General features: G+C 46.7%; 1 protein-coding gene and 1 pseudogene across 1 annotated transcript in view; both read left to right on the top strand.

Annotated features, from left to right (window-relative positions):
- Window positions 1–7,931: 7,931 nt before the first annotated feature.
- The window catches only part of Osbpl11 (oxysterol binding protein like 11), a 60,635-nt gene continuing 49,038 nt past the window's right edge, over window positions 7,932–19,528 (top strand). The window contains exon 1 of the mRNA XM_028886366.2: window positions 7,932–8,834. Coding sequence (XP_028742199.1) covers window positions 8,641–8,834 — 194 coding nt within the window. The 5' untranslated portion in view covers window positions 7,932–8,640. The remainder of the gene's footprint in view (window positions 8,835–19,528) is intronic.
- On the top strand, window positions 15,269–18,197 carry LOC119088795 (annotated as a pseudogene).

The following is a 19,528-nucleotide window of genomic DNA, read 5'->3' as shown; positions in this document are numbered from 1 at the left end:
TTCACTCCAGGTTTCATGCTATCCTGGTTCTAAGCTAACAGACAGAGCGGCGTCCTGGTTCTACAACAAGAAGAACCATGCATCCCCTCTGCGTTCATCACCGCTGGAAGAGAGTTTCCAGCACAGCCTGGTGTAGACAGGTGCTGGCACTGTACTAAACACGTTCGTTGTTTTAAGAAGGATTTTATTTTTATGTATGTGTGTCTGTGCTGGTCTGTTGTTTGTTTGTTTGCTTGTTTGTCAACTTGACACAAGCTGGAGTCATCTGGGAAGAGGAAACCTCCAATGAGTAAACGCCTCTCTGCCAGATTGGCCTGTAGGTAATTCTATAGGGCATTTTTTAAAATTAATGATTCCTGTGGGAAGGCCCAGCCCCTGTGGGCGCTGTCATCCTGGAGCAGGTGGTCCTGGGGTGCAGAAAGTCTGTTGAGCAAACCATGAGGAGACCCCAGGGAGCATCACCCCTCCATGGCCTCTGCTTCAGTTTCCGCTTCTAGATTCCTGCCTTTATTTCCTGCCTGACTTCCCTCCTTGATGGAGGGGTATGAACGAAATAACCCTTTCCTCCCCAAGCTCCTTTTGGTCATGGTTCCTCTTAGCAATAGAAAGCAAACCAACATAGTGTCCGTCTGTGGAAACGTACGCCACGAGAGTGTGGGTGCCCTGAGAGGCCAGAAGTGGGTGTCAATCCCCTAAAGCTGGAGTTACAGAGAGTTGTGAGCCACCTGATTGGGTGCTGAGAACCGAAATCAGCTACCCGGCAAAAGCACCAGACACTCTTGACTGCTGAGGCATCCTTCCAGCCCTCTGTACTGCACATTCTGGACAAGTTTTCCTGTTTTCTCAGACGAGGCTTGCCAAAATAGTTTGCTCACATCATCCACAGTAAGGGGCAGTGCCACCAAGATTTGCAGTCCAAGCGGTGGTGGCACATGCCTTTAATCCCAGCACTCAGGAGGCAGAGCCAGGCGGATCTCTGTGAGTTCGAGGCCAGCGCCAGGCACTACAGAGTCGTCCGGGAGGGGGAAGGGCAGAGAGTGGCCAGGGAGAGTTCTGGCAGCAGCTGAGGCAGCCAGAACCACATGATGCGAACAACCTGCATGTCTCTGAGACACACACACACACACACACACACACACACACAGAGCGAAGAAATATAAACAATAAGAATAGAGGCCAGTACGAACAACCTGCAGAGGCGATCTTGTGAGTAGAGCCAAAGAAAAAAAAAAAAAAAAAAAAAAAAAAAAAAAAAGAAAAAGAAAGAAAGAAAAAGAATAGAATGGCCAGGGGAAACCTGTAGGAGGAGCTAGGTGACCTTGAGGCTGAGGTGACTGTGCCCCCCTGCTACCTGCCAACTGCACGTGCTGGTGACTCCAGATAACGCTATTAGGACTCTCTGTCTACAGAGACACACAGACAGGTCTAGCTGTAAAATCAAGATATGGCTAGAAAACTCCACTTCATTTGAGGGACAAAGTGGCCATCTCCCCCCATGTACCCCCCCAAACACCACCAACAAAAAAAAAGTGTTTGCAGAGAGCTGACCAGCAGAAGTCAGCTTTCCCACCCCCACCCACACCGTGAGTGTTCATTCTGCTTGGCAGGCAAACTCTATCCTTCTAACAGCAACAGTTAGCAGTGGCAAAGCACTTGGCATGGTGTGTCCTAGACACAAGCTCAAGCGCTTAAAAGGCATCATTTCATCTAACGCCGCAACTCCTCCAAGACGGGCGTTGTCTTAGCTTGGGCTGCGATCATCAAATACTGGACATGGCTGGATGGCTCGAACAACAGGAATGGGTTTTCTCAGTTCTAGAGGCAGGAAGTCCAGGATCCAGGGGCAGTGTGCTTGCTTTCCGGTGTGAGCCTTCTTGCTTTCTGGTGTGAGCCTCTTGCTTTCTGGTGTGATCCTTCTTGCTTTCTGGTGTGAACCTTTTTGCTTCCTGGTGTGAGCCCTATTGCTTTCTGGTGTGAACCCTCTTGTTTTCTGGTGTGATCTTTCTTGCTTTCTGGTGTGAGCCCTCTTGCTTTCTGGTGTGATCCTTTTTGCTTTCTGGTATGTTCCTTCTTGCTTTCTGGTGTGAGCCCTCTTGTTTTCTGGTGTGATCTTTCTTGCTTTCTGGTGTGAGCCCTCTTGCTAGCATACAGATAACGATCTTCTTTGTGCATCCTCAGATGGGAGGAGCTTTCTTGGTCCCCTCCTACACACTAACTCCTCTCACAAGGGCCTTATCTAACGGTACACACTAATCCACATCAACCTTATTTAACCGTAATCATCTTTCAAAGGCCCCGTCTCCAAATGCCATCTCACTGAGGGAGAGTTAGGGCTTCAACATTCTGTGGGAGTGAAGACACAATTCAGTCCTTCTCAGAGATGTTATCACTTGACAGGTGAGGAAAAACAGACGCAAAGAGGTTGACTGGGTCACTGGCCTAAAGTCACATGCAGCAGAACCTGCTGTCAGTTTAACTTCAGGATCTAGGCCACTGTGAAGCTTCTCCCACGGAAAAGGACACTCTACTGGCCAGCAGACTGCTAGGGAATGTACCTTAACCTCCAGGCAGTGACTCATACGTCCCTTTGAAGGGTTCAGAACAGTGCATGTGTCTTTCTTTTTCAAATCATATTTTCCGTTCTCCTTGGACTCTGAGTGAAGGTCGGATTCAGACCCTAACATACAATAACAAAGGTTGTTCTCAAACAAACGGAACAAAACAAAAACTACCCAGCTGGGCCTGGTGGTACAGGCTTGTCATCCCAGCCATGGGGGATATTGAGACCAGAAATCGAAAGTTCAAGGATAGCCTGGGCAACTTAAGACCCTGTCTTAAAATAAAAAGTGAAAAGGGTTTGAGGATACAGTGGTAGAGCACTTGCCCAGAACGTCTGAGGTCCTGGGTTTGATCCCCAGGACCACAGTAGAGGAGAACCCAAATCCATGCCAACAGTTTCTCTGGTTCTGATTCCACCGGGGTCTGGTCATAACTTACCCTGCTAAGTTTCCTACACAAAACAGTGTAGTGGCATTCAAAGCGAGGTCCCCTGGCCTGTGTCGTTCAATACTGCCACCCCTTTTCCCAGCAGCTGCATACCATGGTGAGTGGCTTGCTGGAGCCAGTCCCCAAATCTTACCGCCACTAGAAGCCTTGATCAAGCTGGGCGGTGGTGGCACACGCCTTTAATCCCAGCACCTGGGAGGCAGAGCCAGGCAGATCTCTGTGAGTTCGAGGCCAGCCTGGTCTCCAAAGCGAGTTCCAGGAAAGGCGCAAAGAGTTCCAGGAACTCTGAAGCTTAAACGTCCATGTTAATCCTCCAACCCTCAGTTGGCATGTTCCTCCTCACATCTGTTGTTCCTCCCCATCATTTTTGACCTAATTTTTGAATAATTACCTGCTATTAATAGCTGGTCCCCCCTTCTCTTTCACTAAAGTCAACTCTCGCTATGCACTTGGAGTTTGTTCTTCTATCAGACAAGGTCTTATGTATCCCAGGCTAGCCTCATGCTCACCATGTGGCTAAGGTTAACTTTGAGCTTCCGATTTTCCTGCCTCCACCTCCCAAGTGTGGGGCTTCTCCAGTGCCACTGGCTGCTTTGTCTGACTTTAAGGAGAGAACCCGGGCCTTGTTAGGCATGCATGTTACCAACAGGGCTCCACCCCCAGCTTGAGCTATTTAGAAACAGCTTAACTGAGCTGCAGTTCATCTACTGCAAACTCAGCCCTTTCAACTCTACAGTAGACCACGAAATGGCTGGGGTGCTTCCACAAGATTGGGTGACCTTCATTCACCACTACCTGATTTTAAGATTATCTCACACACACATACAACAAAAAGACCCCACACCCACAGCCTCCTCATCCAGTCCCCTTTTAAAAGATTGTTTTAAATGATCTGTATGTGTGTGTCTGTGTATGTGTATGATACATGTGTGCAGGTGCCTACAGAGGTCGGAAGAGGGCACTGGATCCCCCTGGAGCTGGAGTTGAGGAATTGAACTTGGGTCCTCTCCAAGGGCAGCAAGCACTCTCAAGCACTGGCCATCTGTAGAGCCCCTCCCCCCCCTTTCTTAGTGCCTGGCAACTAGTAATCTGCATGTGGTCCTCCAGGGTTTCCTTATTCTGGACATTTCCTCTAAATGGAAACACACAGTATGTGATCTCTCTGTGTCGTCTTTCACTGAGAATAATCAATATGTCCAATGCCCATCTATGTTGTAGCATGTATCAGGCCTTCTTCATTAACAGTTTTTTGTTTGTTTGTTTGTTTTTTACTTAATAAAAAAAGATGTGTATGCCCGTGTGTCTGGGTGTGTGTATGTGCATGTGAATGCAGGTGCCCTCAGAGGACAAAGATATCAAATTCTCTTGGAGCTGGAGTTAGAGGCAGTTTTGAGCCATGTGACACGGGTCGTGGGAAACAAACTCTGGTCCTCTGCAAGAGCAGTATGGTTCTTAACCACTGAGCTGTATCCCCAGCCCATAGCCTTCATTTTTTGTTTGTTTGTTTGTTTGTTTTCAAGACAGGGTTTCTCTGTGTAGTTTTGGTGCCTGTCCTGGAACTCACTCTATAGACCACCTTTGGGCCATTTTCCATTTTCCATGACAGTATATAAGTCATCAATTTCTTCACATCCTCAATGCTGGTTATTAATTAACAAATTAATTAATTAATAGAGAGGGACTCACCTTGCAGCCCTGGCTAGCCTGGAACTCAGAGCCTGGCAGTGGTGGTGCACACCTTTAATCGCAGCACTCGGGAGGCAGAGCCAGGTAGATCTCTGTGAGTTCGAGGCCAGCCTGGTCTACAGAGTTATTTCCAGGACAGTCAGGGATACATAGAGAAACCTTGTCTCAAAACAAAATGAAACAAAACAAAACAAGAAAAACAAAAACTCAGGGCTACAGAGAAGCCTTGACAATTAAGACTGCTCACTGCTCTTGCAAAGGGCTGATTTGATTTCTAGCATACACATTAGGGGTCTGGGAAATCAACAAGTCCTCTAGTTGCAGAGGACTTGCTGCCCCCTTGTGGCCTCTAAGAGCATCTGCACACACATAGTGGATAAACACACACACACACACACACACACACACACACACACACACACAAATTATCCAACGTTAAATATGGACAAAGGATCTCAATAGGATGTAACTTCTTATATCTGAGCTGTAAGAACTTTCTACATATTCTGGATATAATTCCTTTACATGTGGTTTGCAAGTATCTTCTCCATTTAAAAAATTACTTATTTTTATTTTATGTACATTGGTGTTTTGCCTGCATATATGTCTGTATGTGGGATCCGTTGGAACTGGAGTTACAGACAGTTGTGAGCTGCCATGTGGGTGCTGGGAATTGAACCTGGGTTCTCTGGAAGAGCAGTCAGTGCTCTTAATCAGAGCCATCTCTCCAGCCCCATGAAGCCTTTTTTTAATGATATGTTCTTTTGTGTTTTCTGTTTTGTTTTGTTTTGAGTCTTTTGGGGGGCGCGGGGTTTGTTTTGTTTTGTTTTTCAATACAGGGTTTCTCTGTGTAGTTTTGGTGCCTGTCCTGGATCTTGCTCTGTAGACCAGGCTGGCCTCGTACTCACAGAGATCCACCTGGCTCTGCCTCCAGAGTGCTGGGATTAAAGGCGTGCGCCACCACCGCCCAGCCTCTTTTGTGTTTTGATGTTGCACCAAAAACAAAAACAATAAACAAAAACTGCCTAACAGCAGACTATGAAGATGACTCATTTTCTTATGTTTTACAGTTTTAGTTTTTAAATGAATGTTTTTTGTCCATTTTGAATTAATTTATGGATATTTTATGAGGCAGAGAGGTCCGGCTTGTGGCCGTCCAGTTGTTCCAGCACCACACTTGTTGAAAGGAGTATAGTTTTAAAAACTTAATCAGGTCACAGGCTTTGCAGTTAAAAACCTTCTAGGACATTCCGTTAGATCCGGTCACTAAGCTTACAGATATGACAGCCTTGGGAAAATCAGGGCACACTCCCCTGAAGTCTGTCCTTGAGATAAAGAACCAGCAGGCCCCAGCCGGGGCTGGAAAAGCAAGTCCAGTTTTCCTGGGAACTGAAAAATACGTTTCTGGTCCTACCTGGTGCCCGCCTCTGTGTCAGGAGTCAAGTAGACTAGATCAGGCTGTCCCAAGGTGTGGAAATCCCGCCAGCCCCTTAGGAAAGCCAGAAACCTCCTTTGTTCTGGGATTGGAAGGCTTTCCTTCAGGGCCCCATCATGTTATCTGTGGGATCTCTCTCTCCTCACGCAGCTCCTCCCTGGACCTGAAGACTTTCCTCTCGCTGCGGGGCTCCATTGTGCAGTCTCTGGCCTGATCCTCCATTTCTCCTATTGCTCTTCCATTCAAGACCCAGCCACACCACCCTCAGCTGTAAGGCTGCCCCTCACCTCTCCCCCAGCTGTGAGTCTGCCCCTCATCTCTCTTCTAGCTGTAAGGCTGCCCCTCACCTCTCCCCCAGCTATGAGTCTGCCCCTCACCTCTCCCCCAGCTGTGAGGCTGCCCCTCACCTCCTCCAGCTGTGAGTCTGCCCCTCACCTCTCCTCCAGCTGTGAGTCTGCCCCTCACCTCTCCCCCAGCTGTGAGGCTGCCCCTCACCTCTCCTCCAGCTGTGAGGCTGCCCCTCACCTCTCCTCCAGCTGTGAGGCTGCCCCTCACCTCTCCCCCAGCTGTGAGGCTGCCCCTCACCTCTCCTCCAGCTGTGAAAGGCTGCCCCTCACCTCTCCCCCAGCTGTGAGGCTGCCCCTCACCTCCTCCAGCTGTGAAAGGCGATGTTGTGTTCCCTCCTTTCCCAAACCTGCTGCTCTTTCTTTTTTATTATTTCTAACACTGTTGTATTTAAATAAGACCCGCACCCCTCTGCCCTTCCTCACTCTCACTCCATACCACTCTCTGTCACGCTCTAGGCTTCCGGCTCTCATTTCTCAGAGTAAGTACAGATTGCTCTTCCTTTAAGTTTCTTGTCCTTCATCATCTCACTTAAATGTCATCTTATAAAACATCCCTTTATACATCTTTTTCCTTGGTCTAAATCAGGTTCTCCATTCCATCTCACTGATTTTCTGGTTCATCCTCCAAAGTCTTTTATTTATTTATTTATTTATTTATTTATTTATTTATTTATTTATTTATTTATTTATCTTATTTGAGTTGTGGGAGGTTGCTTCTATGTTGTTCGATGTGGTGGACTTAGTAAAAAGTGCCTATACAGAAATAGCTTAGTCAGGAACCCCACTACACCCAAAGCTGCACCTGATAACCAGAACCCAGCGACGTCATTCACTCAAGATAGCCGGACACACACACAGCTATGCATTCAGAGAACTCCACGATGCCCATTTGACACAGTGTGTGAGCAGAGACCAAAAGCGATGCTCTGCTCTGCACATCTTCAGGACTGCGGCAGACATTGGAGAGATACCACCTAAATCTGCCCTGGGGTTGGGGATTCTCTCCTGGGATCCTGACCCTAGAACCAGAGACTATGTGAAGAGACTGAACCCGACCTTCAGCTAAGACATGCCACACAGGTGAGCAGCCTTGGGGAGACAGGCTTAGGACCATAATTAGGTCCTAATTAACTTAAGAGTGTGAACCTTGTGTGATGACCCTCAGCAAAATAAATATAACTTTAGTTAGCCAGGTATGATGGCACACATCTTAATCCTAGCACTCAGGCAGGTGGATCTCTGTCAGTTCGAGGCCAGGCAAGCTCTTTCCCAAGTAGCTCCGTCCTCCAGCTCCTCCTCTCCCAAAAGGGCTCGCTGTCACCGCCTCCTTTCGGGCTCCGCTGCCCCAATCAAAGATGGCGCCGGTGCTTCAGCCCCACCGGAAATGAGCTCACACGACACCGGAAAGGAAGGCGGGGAGAGCCAGCAGGCGGGTGGGTGACCGGCTGTGGGTGGGGCGGCGGCCGGGGCCCTGGCTTTTACGTTTGGGGCTGTGGGGTGGCTCCAGGGACCGGTCGGCTCCGGTGAACTCGGCCGAGCGTCAGGGCCAGGGCTGTCGGAGGAGGCGGCCGCGAGCCTCTCGCCTCCGGCCCAAGCTGAAGCGGCCTCGGAGCCCGCGTCCCGCCCGGCGGCGCCTGCCCGACCCTCCGCGGGCGGCGCGCGACCGTCCCGGCTCAGTTTGGGGCTGCGGCGGGAACCGCCGAACTGGCTGGACGGGCCCTTCCTTCTGAGGACCCGGCCGAGGAGAAGAGGCAGCGCGGCCGGCCCGCCCCCGAGCCCCGAGGTCAGGCCCCGGGCTCCGGGGCTCCCCGGCCGTGCTCCCCCGTCCTTGCCCCCGCGTCCCCGGCCGGAGGATCGGCGACCTCGCCCGCGCCGCCCGGCTGCTCCCCGGAGTGTGTGGCACCGAGCCCTCTGGCGGGGTGATTTGTCCTCCTTGTTCTTGCTCCCGGAGAGGCGTCTAGCGGAAAGGTAACCTGTGTGTGCTCTTTAAAAGTTTGAACCGAAGTGGAAATGCGTGTCCTCGTTTTCTGGACCACCGACGGTTTCCACTCTAGCCGCCGTCTGAGATCCCGTCCAGAGTAAAAAAAAAAAAAAAGCAAGAGAGGAAGGGGGAAAAGTACCCACAAAATCCCTCTGCCGTCGGCCGCTCCCGCCCGAGGAGGGCAGATGAACTTTGGAGTTAAGATGCAGGGAGGCGAGCCGGCATCGGTCCTGAAAGTCTCGGAGAGTGAGGGGAAGCTGGAGGGCCTGGCCACGGCGGTGACCCCCAGCAAGAACAGCAGCAGCAGCTGTGGGGGCGCAATCAGCAGCAGCAGCGGCGGCAGCAGCCGCGGTGGCAGTGCGAAAGGCTGGCAGTACAGGTATGGCCCTCCGAAGGGATGTTCTGGCGCGGACGGGAGGGTTTGGGGGGGGGGGTCTGCATATTGCAGTTGGAAGGCCGCTTCCGAAGCAGCTGATAATCTTTCTTGGAGCCAGACCTGCTTCCATGAACAGGATTCACTTCATTCAGAAATACATTCAACAGGTATTTGTTGAGGCCTTTTGAGGAATTCGGAAATGTCCCCCAGAATTCCCTCTATTGCCCGAGGCTTTGTTCGTCCTCTGAATGAGGTCCGTACTCACTTCTGGTTTTGCCTCTGTTGTAATTTGTTTACTAGTAAGCCTGAACGGCTGTTAGAGCAGAAACTGTTGAACTCAGCACTTTTAGCGGCTAGCAAATGCTGGGTGCTCAAAGTTGTGGAGTGTGATCGGAGTAAGCAGGGTATCTTACCCTTTGGGTGCTTGTGACTTAGGAAGGGGGAGGGGTTGTAAATACTTAGGATTCAAGAGACAACATAGACAATTTTCATTAATATGAATGAACAATTTAAGGAACAAGAGTTCCCGGAGAAGCAACAAAAGCTTCATTTTTGTGTTTTGTCTACGTGAAGTGTAGGGAGAGATTACTGTCCATAATTGTTAAGAATGAAGAAAGTCCGGGCGTCCCGTGATGTTGGAACTACGGTGATGTTGGAACTACGGTGATGAATACTTAAATTTTGGTTAACTGTGTGTTTAACTCTAGGGTTTATTTTTGTTTTTTGGTTGTTTTAAACTCTTTGACTGTACTTGTGAAACTTGGAAGGGGTTAGAACCAACATTTTGTTAAAGATACATATTTGTCATGAATACTATTATGTGAAGTGTGCGTGTATTACAGTATGCAAATATGGGCTGAGTGTGGTGGCACTCTTTTTTAATCCCACCCACCACACAGGAGGCTGAGGCAGGAGAATATCTGTGAGTTCCAGGCCAGCCTGATCTACATGGTGAGTTCTAGGACAGCCAGGACTACATAGAGAGCCCTGTATTAGAACCGCCCCCCACCAAAACCAAATCAAAACAAAGCACCTAATATGCAAATATATGTGTATGTGAAATATGCTTGGCATGAATTTACAGAAATGAATAGAGCAGGTAACTTTTTAATTGGCAAATGGGGATTGAACTAAAGTCAGTATGATATTCTCTCCCTCTTTGTGATTTTCTTCATTTTATTTTTTTATGTGTATGAGTGTTTGCCTACATGTGTGTATGTACGTTAGCATGTGTATGCTTTGGTTGCTGAGTCCAGAAGAGGGCATTAAATCCTCTGCAACTGGAGTTATAGACAGTTGTGAGCTGCCACATGGGTGCTGGGCACCAAACCCAGGTCCTCCAGAAGAGCAACCAGTGTTCTTAACTCCTGAGCCATCTCTCCAGCCCTTCCCTTTGTGACTTAAGATGAACCATTAAGCCAGGCGGTGGTGGCACACACCTCTAATCCCAGCACTCGGGAGGCAGAGCCAGGTGGATCTCCATGAGTTCGAGGCCAGCCTGGGCTACAGAGTGAGATCCAGGAAAGGCTCAAAGCTACACAGAGAAACCCTGTCTCAAAAAAAAAAAAAAAAAAAAAATTAGAAAATTATTTTTGTGGGGATGTTTTGATTTCATTAAAGGGAGTAAAGTACAAGATGCCCAGTGGCCAGTCTTCTGATAGTCTCAATTCTGAAAACCACTCTGAATTAAAGTGGGAAATTCACTAGACTAGAGTAAGTACTCGGTGCTCAACACGTGTGCTCTCCTCTTCTTGCCTTCTTCTCCCAGGCTCCCGGTCTAAAGACATTTAAAACAAAACAATAACAGTTATAAAAAGTGGCCTAACCCTTTGCTCTGGAGAGCGATTTACACTTACTAAGCAACCTGCGTCATGTGCTCTGTCCTTACCAGGGAACAGTGGGTATGTTTCCATCTTCATCCCACCCGAGTTCCCTGTAAGCATACATGCTTTTAGAAGACTGTCTTGACCCCTTTCTTGCCAAAGCCAGCTCTTTATCCCGGCCACAGCTGCACCCTCACCCCATCTTCTTGACTTCCTGACGGTACTTTCTCACGTTTGCCCTTCATGCCTCGTTCCTGTCCAGTTGCATCGGTTGGCTTTTCTTTGCCCTTTTCCAGGCTGGTCTTATGCTCTTGGGCTGTGGACTCTTATCTCTTTCTCCTTTCTGACCTCAGCTAATGGAGTCTGAGTCAGGAAATCTTTCAGAACTCTAGAGTCACGTATTCAGCTGCCTCTCTGAGCATTACAAATCTAATCAGTCGCTTTGATCTCTACAACAATTTGATACTATCTCCATTTTGAAAATGTACATTGTTGGGTACACAGTGTGTGTGTGTGTGTGTGTGTGTGTGTGTGTGTGTGTGTGTTTTGAGATAGGCTCTCATGTAGCCTAGGCTTGCCCTGAGTTTGCTATGTAGCTGAGGATGACACTGAACTTCTGATCTTCCTGTGTTGGGATTATAGGCATGCTTAAGATGTGAATTAGCATTTTAAAATATTAATTACTATCATATTTAAAACATTTTGTTAACTTTAAAAAAAGTAGAAGGATTACATTTGTGAAATATTCGCCTTAACATGCTTTCCCTCCCCAGAGAAACTATTTTTACTGATTTCTTTTTTCTTTTGTTTTTTGAGATGGGGTTTCTGTGTGTAGTCCTGACTGTCTTAGGATTCACTCTGTACACCAGACTAGCCTCAAACTCTCAGCAATCTGCCTCTTGTCTCCCAAGTGCTGTGGTTTTCCTTCCTTCCTGCCTTCCTTCCTTCCTTTTTTCTCTTTTTTTACTTATGTGTGTGTCCATGTCTTTGTACTTTGTAAGCATGTTCTCATGTGTGTGCAGGTATGCATGCCTGTGAGCACATGGAGCCCAGAATAGGGCATTGGATCCCTCAGAGCTGGAGTTTCGAATATTTGTGGAACATCTGGCTTGTTAAGTGGATGTTGGGGTTTGAACTGCAGTCCTCATGATTACGCAACAATCAGTTTTAGCCTCTTACCCATTACTAGTCCCCGCCCCTTACCACCTCCACCACCCGGTCTTATTTGAGACGGGGTCTTACTGTGTAACCCTGGCTGACCTGAACTTGTCAGGTAGACCAAGCTGGTCTCCAACTCACAGAGATCCCTGCTTCTGCCTCTCCAGTGCTGGGACTAAAGGCGTGTGGCCATGCCTGGCCCTGCAGCCCTTTTTCTGGTTTCTTACTATAGTGCCAGATAAAGCTGTATTATTTCTTTATGTAGTAAGTGCTTATTTATATTCAATGTGTTTTAGGATTTTATTTATTTATTTTAGCAGTATAGGGAGTCAGACCTAGAACCTTGTAAGCGTATAGGCTAACAGCCTTTTAGTTCTATATAGTTAAAATTTTTTAAATGTCTTATATTTATGTACTTGTCTGTGTGTGTAGGTGTGCATGTGTGGCAGTGTGCATGCGGAGGCTAGAGCATGGCCCTCGGGTCAGTTCCTTCCTTCCAGTATGGGTTTCAAGGATTGAAGTCAGTTCTTTAGTTTTGACAGCAAGTGCCATTCTCCACTGAGCCATCTCACTGGCCCCTGACTGCACTTGGCATGACAGAGAGACAACTCTTGTGTGTGTGTGTGTGTGTGTGTGTGTGTGTGTGTGTGTGTGTGTGTGGTGGATGCGTGTGGACACCAGGGGTCATCAACCTCTTTCTTGTTTCCCACCTTATTTTTATTCTAAGAATTTGAAAATGTATCATTCTCTGTGTGTATGGTGTGTGTGAGTGTTTGTGTGCCGCGGTGTCCATGTGAAGGTCAGAAGTGGCCCGTGGAAGTCGATGCTTTCCCTCTGCTGTGGGTTGCAGAGATGGAACCAGGGTTGCCAGGCTTCTGTGGCAAGCGCTTGTACCTGCCGAGCTTTCTCACCAGCCTTCTCCCCCTGACTTTTTGAGGCAGGGTCTCTGAATCCAGAGATCCGCTTTTCTCTGCCTGCCCAATGCTGGAATTACAGCTGCACACTGCTGTGCCCAGCTTCTGCGTGGGTGCTGGGATCTAAGAGCATTTTATTTTGAGACAAGTTTTCACTAAATTGATCATCAGGCTGGCCTCGAACTCGGTGCAGGTTGTTCTTGAACTTCTGTCTCAGCATCTCAAATTGGTGGGATTACAAGGCGTGTGCCACCATGTTGTGGCTATAATTCTTTCTGTGTAGCAACCCTGACTGTCCTGGAACTCATTCTGTAGACCAGGCTACCCTCAAGATTGGCTGCTCAGCCTGCCTCTGCCTCCCGAGTGCTGGGTTTAAAGGTGTGCGCCCCCACTACCCAGCAATTCTTTTTTTTTTTTTTCCAATAATTGAGTAAAACCGAAATTTATTATAAGCCACAGTCATCCTAGGGACCTCCATGCTATATATATAGCCTCCATGGTTCTATGGGTTGTCTGATTGTTCTTTATTTTATATCTAGAATCCACTTATGAGTGAGTACATACCATGACTGACTGTCTTTCTGGGTTTGGGTTACCTCACTCAGGATGATTTTTTCTAGTTCCATCCATTTGCCTGAAAATTTCATGCTTTCATTGTTTTTCTCTGCTGAGTAGTACTCCATTGTGTATATGTACCACATTTTTTTCATTCATTCTTCTGTTGATGGGCATCTAGGTTGTTTCCAGGTTCTGGCTATTACAAATAGTGCTGCTATGAACATAGCTGAGCATGTATCTTTATGGTATGAATCAGCATTCCTTGGGTAGATGCCCAAGAGTGTGATGGCTGGGTCTTGAGGTAGTTCGATTCCTAATTTTCTGAGAAACTGCCATACTGATTTCCACAGTGGTTGTACAAACTTACATTCCCACCAACAGTGGAGGAGTGTTCCCTTTGCTCCACATCCTCTCCAACATCGATTGTCATTGGTGTTTTTGATCGTAGCCATTCTGACAGGTGTAAGGTGGTATCTCAGTCGTTTTGATTTGCATTTCTCTGATGATTAAGGATGTTGAGCATTTCTTTAAATGTCTTTCAGCCATTTGTGATTCTTGTTTTGTAAATTCTCTGTTTAGCTCTTTAGCCCATTTTTAAATTGGACTGTTCAGTATTTTGATGTGTAGTTTCTTGAGTTCTTTATATACTTTGGAGATCAATCCTCTGTCAGATGTGGGGTTGGTGAAGATCTTTTCCCATTCTGTTGGCTGTCTTTTTGTCTTATTGACTGTGTCTTTTGCCCTGCAAAAGCTTCTCAGTTTCGAGAGGTCCCATTTATTAATTGTTGTGCTCAGGGTCTGTGCTGTCGGTGTTTTATTTAGGAAATGGTCTCCGGTGCCAATGCGTTCAAGAGTGCTTCCTACTTTCTTTTCTATTAAGTTTAGTGTAACTGGATTTATGTTCAGGTCTTTGATCCACTTGGACTTGAGTTTTGTGCATGGTGACAGATATGGATCTATTTGTAATCTTTTACATATTGAGATCCAGTTATGCCAGCACCCAGAAATTCTTACTCATATATTTTTTGTAGTAAGTAATTTTTTTAGAGTGTCTTTTTTTTTTTTTAAGAATTTTTTTTTTTTAAGATTTATTTATTATGTATACAGCATGTATGACTGCAGGCCAGAAGAGGGCACCAGATCTCATTACAGATGGTTTGTGAGCCACCATGTAGGTGCTGGGAATTGAATTCAGGACCTCTGGAAGAGCAGTCAGTGCTCTTAACCTCTGAGCCATCTCTCCAGCCCAATATGTAATTTTTTTAATGACTTGTTTTGAAATGGAGGTAAGCTGGGCTTGGCGGTGTACACCTTTAATCTCAGCACTCAGGAGCCAGAAACAGGTGGATCTCTGAGTTTAAAGCCAGCCTGGTCTACATGGTAAATTCCAGGACAGCCAGGACCCCATAGTGAGACCCTGTCTTAAAACAAAACAAGGTGGAGGTGGGGGTGGCACACACTGCAAATAATGACCCAGAGAATTATTAATTATGAAAGCTTGGCCTTAGCCTAGGCTTTTCCCACTTCTCTTATAACTTAAATTAACCTACTTTTATCAATCTATGTTCTGCCACGTGGCTCAGTTACCTCTTAGTATGGCACCTCTAACTTCCTGCAAGTCTGCTGGTGAAATTGCGCTCCTGGATACTTTCTCCTAGTTTCTCCCCGCGTGCACCCCCCCAAGTCCCGCCTATACCTCCTGCCTAGTTATTGGCTGTTGAGCTTTATTACACCAATCACAGCAATACATCTTCACACAATGTACAAATATCCCACAACAAAGAAATGCAGGTGAGACGAGTGTGTTATTAAAATTACCCCCAAGTTCAGTGACTCCGCTTACTAAAGTAGTACCTTTGTATCTTTGAGGGAGGTGGCAAGGGGACCAGGTCTCCTTGTTGCTTAGGCTGGCCCAGAACCCCAGAACTTCCTGCCTCAACCGTCCAAGTTGATTAAAGACACGCTACCACCACCAACCCCACCCCCACCCCACCCCCAGCTAAAACAGCAGCATTAGTTATTTCACAGTGTGCGGGTTTTGTTTTCAGCTAGTTGTGTCCCGTCTCTGTGTTCTTCATGAAGTCATGGTCACCTGGAGGCTTGAATTCGGATAGGAAGGGTCTGCTTCTTACCTCTCCCTTGGACTCACGGCATAATTACGTTCCTTTTGCCTTATTGGACAAGGATCTCAGGTCCTCATGACTGGTGGCCGGAGACCTAGCCAGTTCCTGGCCATGTGGACCTTTCCACAGAATATCCTATAGTGGGGCAGTGTATTTCATCAGAGGCAAGAACGGAGAGCCTGAACTCTAGCCAGACTTACAGATCTCAGTCTGGATTATCCGGTACATGCCAGGAAATGTCTACCCTAATTAGTAATGTAATGGAGTCTGGATGGTCATCTAATGTTGAGGCTTTTTTTTTTTTTTTTTTTTTTGGTGTGATCAAACAAATTTGACTTGATTGTTAGGGAGTAGAGGAGTTAGGTGCCAGGAAATGAGCCACAGTGACCTGGACACAAAACAGTAAGAGTGAAAGAATTGGATGAGGGTAGGAAACATGTAGGACTTGTAATAAGGAGAGGAAATACAAATTGACCCCAGTTGTCACCCATAGTTCAGATTCTGAAAATCTAGAGAAAAAAAATAGATTTGGGGCAGTCAGATTATCCATTTGGCTTTAGATGTGTCCAGCTCAATATGCCTGAGTATTTACAGATCATGTTCGTATTCAGCTAGCTTCAGAATGAAGGGATGAGAAATATAGGTAATTATCTTTCTGGGATTCAGCATGTTTTCACTCGCCACAGTTAATCCTCACAGTTCTCAGAGCATTGTCTCTATTTTATAGTGGAGGAAAATGGAAGTTGAAATGAGTTTGCCAGGATCCCTTAGCTAGTAATTGGAAGAATTTGTATTTCTAGGTAGTTATTGCATGGCGGTATTAAAAGAAGATAGGCTGTAAATGAGTGGATACTTAGTGATAATAACTAGTTTAATACATGGTTTGTCTCGTGTTTTCTAGGGTCCTAACTCACAACAAATCTCTCTGAGCCTCTTCAGCGTGTGAGCCGCTCTGTTACTCAATTCCCGTTTCTTTCTGTGCACACCCAGCAGAGTGGGACTGGGAAGCTCCTGGGCTTCAGTGTCAGTGGGATCGCAGACTGTCTCATGATGGCCTTAAGAAAAAGTTGGTTGAATTTATCCCATCAGCCTTAAATTATCTTCTTTTAGAGTCTTTTATATTCACAAGGGATTTTACTTACCATTTGTAGGGAGGATAGATTTCTTAACTCTGGATTCTTCCTTTTCACAGTGAATGTTAACAGTTCATAAATGAGTTTTCCCTTTATTTTTTTCTCTGTGTCAGCTTGAAGGGAAGTTTACAGACCCATAACTACACGTCTGTTTATTGAACTGGACAGAAAGGAAGAGCCAGCGCCAGGGCACGGATGGTAGGGGCTGCCTTTTCAAAAATCTTAAACATGAAAATGTTTTTAATTTAGGCTGTCCACCAGCTAACCACGATTACCTAACAGGCAGATCCCTTTTCCGAACTTTCGGAAGATGGCGGAAGTCTTGGCATGTCTGTCTTCCAGGCTGTTAGATAGCCTAGACCACGACTGTGGCACAAAGGGAGGTCAGTACCCCTGCTTACAAGACGTGCCTTGGACGACAGGTCATGCCCGTCATGTGTGCTGTCTCTGCTGTTGCGTGATGAAATAGTCTTGCTTTGGCAGAGTCTGTAGTGCTGCTCGCCGCTTTTGACCAGATGTGTGTTCCAGCAAGGCCTGAGGGCTGCCCTTTGACACTGTCTGTCTGTCCTGCGTGTAGGCCTCACTTGCCCTCTGTGTGGCCCAGTGGGGTTGGACTGAAGATCTGCATGCTGCTGTTGCTGTGACAGTTGAAGTCTGTCATTTCCCACTCAGGGGTCTTCGGCTACTCTTTATAAAATCGTAACATGCTAATTTGCTAGCTTGTGGGTAGGGTGACCTTGGACCCACTATAGTTTCTATCTCTTGGAGAATAATACAGTAATAAAAATGATTAGTTTGGGTGTTAGAATCAAACCAATGGTCTTGAGCTTGCTGGGTAAGTTCTCTACCTCTGAGCTATGTCCTGAGCCCAATTAGTATTTAAATATACATAATTATACATATTATAATATTTGTATTTCATGTATATGGTCATTATTCACGATAAATATGTCTTTCACAAGATTTTGCCGTTAACTCCTGAGTTTCATGTACATTCCACAATACAAACAGCTCCTGAGCTAAAAGGAACTAGAGTTAAACACACAGGCTGTTAGCCCAAACTTAAGAATTCTTCCCTGTGATTTCAGCACCATGGCATGCCCTGGTTTCATTCATTCTTAAAATTATGGATTGTAAGTTTCTCCTGTGCTTTATCAGAAACCAAAGTAAGTCTTTTGTTGCTTCTCCAGGAATGCCGGCTCTTTCAGTTTTTTCATTCATAAAGGTTTCCTCATTAAAACAGCATCTTTCCGCCATCTTTCTGCGCCGGCACCATGGTGCACATGAGTGTCCTGGCTGATGCTCTCAAGAGAGGCAAACACCAGGTCCTCATCAGGCCCTGCTCCAAAGTCATCGTTAGGTTCCTAACTGTGATGATGAAGCACGGTTATATTGGTGAGTTTGAAATCATCGACGACCACAGAGCTGGGAAAATCATCGTGAACCTCACAGGCAGGTTGAACAAGTGTGGAGTGATAAGCCCTAGATGTGATGTGCAACTCAAAGACCTAGAAAAATGGCAGAATAATCTGCTCTTATCCGTCAGTTTGGCTTCACTGTACTGACAACTTCAGCTGGCATCATGGACCATGAAGAAGCAAGACGAAAACACACAGGAGGAAAAATCCTGGGATTCCTTTTCTAGAGATGTAAAACACATTAATAAAAATCCTCCATGGACTGTGGAAAAAACAAAACAAAACAAAAAACCAAACCAAACCAAAACAAAACCCCAGCATTTAAGAGGTCTGATCACCTCGAACTGAACTATCTCTCTGCTCAGGTCTGCGTGTGGGAGGCTCTGTACTTGCTTTATCAATCTTATCGAAACTCCAGTCTCTGATAGCACTGAGCCTTGCTGGCCTCACACTCATCTGGCAATACCCGTAGACCTCTGTCCTCTGTCCTCTGCTCCTCTCCTCTGTTGCTGATAACTCATTCTTTTTGCCCTTGAACTTTTCCAAGAGTTCTCTCTCAGACCCTGTCCATGTCTTACCCTTTATGTATCTTGGGTAATCCCGTTTACAACATGTCTTCAGAGATGCTGTATGCACAGAGGCCAAGTCTCTATCCGTATCAGCCATGCTGCCTTGCCAGATACCTTGCCCTGTGCCCCTTGCAGGTCCTTAAGGCTGCTATGTAAATCACTAGCAAATGCAGAGACCCCTGGGGCCCATTGAGGTGTCTAGGTATTGCTGCTGGAATCTAGCTGTGGCCTTTGTCTCTTCTCTCTCACTGTTTTGTCCCTCATTTCTTATTTCATCCCTAATCAGTCACCAGGTCCTATCACCCAGCCCTGTTACCATAGAGTCCTGTACTTTGTTTAATGACATATCCTTTTTAGACAAGTATCACATGTATTCTCTCATTTGTGATTCCTAGATTGCATAGAGATACGTGAAATTATGCATGTGAATGTCATGTGAAAGTAGATCAAAACTGTCTAGGGGGACAAAGGACGCTGGTGGGGTGGGAAAGGGAAGGGTGTGATCGACATATAATGTATACTTGTACAGGAACTTAGAAAGTGAAGGAAGAGCCGCAGTGGCGGCACATGCCTTTAATCCTGGCACCTGGGAGCCCGCAGTGGTGGCACATGCCTTTAATCCCAGCATCTGGGAAGGGGGGGCCGGCGGCTGAGTTCCAGGACAGCCAGAGCCACACCAGAAGCCCTGTCTCAAAAAAACAGAAAAAAGACCCAAAAACATGTTTGCTAGGCAGGGGTGGCGCAAACCTTTAATCCCAGCACTCGGGAGGCAGAGACAGGTGGATCTCTGTGAGTTCAAGTTCAGCCCGGGCTCTGAACTCATTGAGGCCAACCTGGTCTACAGAGCGAGTTCCAGGACAGCCAGGGATACACAGAGAAGGAAATCACAAAAAACAAACAAAGTAAAGGAAAAGGAAAGTCTTTTAAAAATCTGGGTGGCAGCCAACACACTCCTGTTGTTACTGCGTTCTGGCGGCATAGAGCCTTGCTATTGTGTGTTC

The sequence above is a fragment of the Peromyscus leucopus genome, chromosome 12 (genome assembly GCF_004664715.2).
Source record: "Peromyscus leucopus breed LL Stock chromosome 12, UCI_PerLeu_2.1, whole genome shotgun sequence".
Classification (NCBI taxonomy): Eukaryota; Metazoa; Chordata; class Mammalia; order Rodentia; family Cricetidae; genus Peromyscus; species Peromyscus leucopus.
Note: the sequence above shows the minus strand (reverse complement) of the source record. Positions and strands in the feature narration are given on the sequence as shown.